General features: G+C 34.5%; 1 protein-coding gene across 4 annotated transcripts in view; it reads right to left on the bottom strand.

Annotated features, from left to right (window-relative positions):
* The window catches only part of LOC106473700 (SCY1-like protein 2), a 263,864-nt gene that overhangs the window by 2,398 nt on the left and 258,889 nt on the right, over positions 1-2,577 (bottom strand). For all 4 annotated transcript variants that reach the window (XM_022403165.1, XM_022403153.1, XM_022403159.1 and 1 more), the window contains one exon: positions 883-1,100. In XM_022403165.1, the coding sequence (XP_022258873.1) occupies positions 883-1,100 (218 nt within the window). The remainder of the gene's footprint in view (positions 1-882; positions 1,101-2,577) is intronic.

The following is a 2,577-nucleotide window of genomic DNA, read 5'->3' as shown; positions in this document are numbered from 1 at the left end:
TATGGGCTCAAGTGGCAGTCAGTGAATGTGTAGCTAAGTTCAGGATATTATGGGCTCAAGTTGCAGTCAGTGAATGTGTAGTTAGGTTCAGGATATTATGGGCTCAAGTTGCAGTCAGTGAATGTGTAGTTAGGTTCAGGATATTATGGGCTCAAGTTGCAGTCAGTGAATGTGTAGTTAGGTTCAGGATATTATGGGCTCAAGTTGCAGTCAATGAATGTGTAGTTAGGTTCAGGATATTATGGGCTCAAGTTGCAGTCAGTGAATGTGTAGTTAGGTTCAGGATATTATGACACCTGAATCTAAACCTCTAATAATTCAATTTTTTACCAAGTTGTTTTTGCATAGCATCTACTCAACCGCTTTGATGTATAATTGGAGAGACAGACAATCTAGAAAGCTATTTGGATGCTAGTACGCAGCTACACACCACTTATAACTTTATAGGTTTTCGAGCATTTTTTTTTGTACGGACTGTCTTTGCGTGCATTTGGATTTGATATTAAGATTTTAAATTTTTCACTTCATTGTTTTTCGCCCTCTTACACATGATGATGGTAAGTTCATATGATATATGTTTATTATCATTATATATATATATAAAAGAGGGAGAAGCACGTTTTCATTCGGGTAATATCAATTAATCATGTGAATTATTTGGAAGTTAACTTAAATGAATAGTAAATAAAAGGTTTCGTCGTTAACACCTGTAGGCCCACTTTAACGGCATCAGTTTCTTCTTAGCAGCTAATTTTATTAGAAATCATTATTACCTCTTCCATTTTTGTTTTGTTTTCATTGTTTTATGTAATATACAATGTCTAATAGCTTGATATTGATATTGTTTTAAACTTCCTAAAAATAGTCCCCTTCTTTAACAACCTTTGGTGTTGTTGCGAATGTCATTTTGATGTCCAGTGGATTAACACTAGAATGACGTCTCATATGTAAGTTTCCGGTACTGGGACCACGTGACAGACATCCTTCTGGACTAGAGGGCGCCACTAAGATACTAGGTGGTTGGATAGTGTCATCAGAGTGACGACGTCCAGGTAATCCTGCCTGAACACGTAATAAATTCGAGTCTGGTGATAAAGATGCTGAAAAAAAAACAACATAAATCAAACGTTATTCTCTACTTTATAAAAAAAATTATTAAACGTTTTTATTGAATACAAAATTCTATTACGTTTTCAGCCCTTAAAATCATGCTTTTAAAGTTGTCTCTTCGTGATTGAAAGCAGAGGTAGTTATTTCCATGTTTTGCCTTGTTATCATCATGTAATGTTGCCTGCTTATTTACCAGTAACCACACATAGAATTGCTGACACGCATAAAGAAGTATCTATGTCAATACGCTTTTCTCTAACCATGAGCAGGATAAAGTTGGAGCAGCCTCATCACCAGCTGGGGCAGTGTGCATCTTGGAGAGAGATAGAACATCTTTGGCACAGTTATGAGTCATTATGGTAAGAAAAAGCAAACTGCCAAACTTGCTAGATGTCATATGCAGGCTCCAGATCAAGTAGAGTAGTCAGGAGATGCATGCGCGACTGTAACATTCTGTATATCCAGCCAGAAGTATGAGATATGTGTTCGTACAAAAGGTGGAATCTTGAGACACTCAGAAAACCCAGTGCCTTTTATAACATTGGTAACGCCGAGAAATTAATCGTAGGTTTCTACATTTGTTGCCATAGTCTAATGGCGGAAATGCAAGCTAGATTAGTTTGCCTAACAAGTATAAAGACGGAGGACTTGGATTACACTTTGAAGCACTTTATCAAGTAATTTTAATTCAATGGTGGTACTTACTTCATTTCATTCCGACTTCAACCTTCTTATTAGTAAGCTGTCTTTAACACGAAGTTATTTCACATCATTTACTGTAGCAATACTCTTAAAATCTATTTATTTTATGTTAATTCATAAACATTACATCGAGGACTTTCGTACAAATACACAGTTAATCTATAAACATTACATCTAGGACTTTCGTACATATACATAGTTAATCCATAAATATTACATCGAGGACTTTCGTACAAATACACAGTTAATCTATAAACATTACATCTAGGACTTTCGTACAAATACACAGTTAATCCATAAACATTACATCTAGGACTTTCGTACAAATACACAGTTAATCCATAAACATTACATCTAGGACTTTCGTACAAATACACAGTTAATCCATAAACATTACATCTAGGACTTTCGTACAAATACACAGTTAATCCATAAACGTTACATCTAGGACTTTCGTACAAATAAACAGTTAATCCATAAACATTACATCTAGGACTTTCGAACAAATACACAGTTAATCCTTAAACATTACATCTAGGACTTTAGTACAAATACACAGTTAATCCATAAACATTACATCTAGGACTTTCGTACAAATACACAATTAATCCATAAACATTACATCTAGGACTTTCGTACAAATACACAGTTAATCCATAAACATTACATCTAGGACTTTAGTACAAATACACAGTTAATCCAATAAACATTACATCTAGGACTTTCGTACAAATACATAGTTAATCCATAACATTACATCTAGGA

Source organism: Limulus polyphemus, unplaced genomic scaffold (assembly GCF_000517525.1).
Source record: "Limulus polyphemus unplaced genomic scaffold, Limulus_polyphemus-2.1.2 Scaffold133, whole genome shotgun sequence".
In the NCBI taxonomy this organism is placed as follows: domain Eukaryota; kingdom Metazoa; phylum Arthropoda; class Merostomata; order Xiphosura; family Limulidae; genus Limulus; species Limulus polyphemus.
The sequence above is the reverse complement of the archived record's forward strand: the minus strand, read 5'-3'. Positions and strand labels throughout refer to the sequence as shown.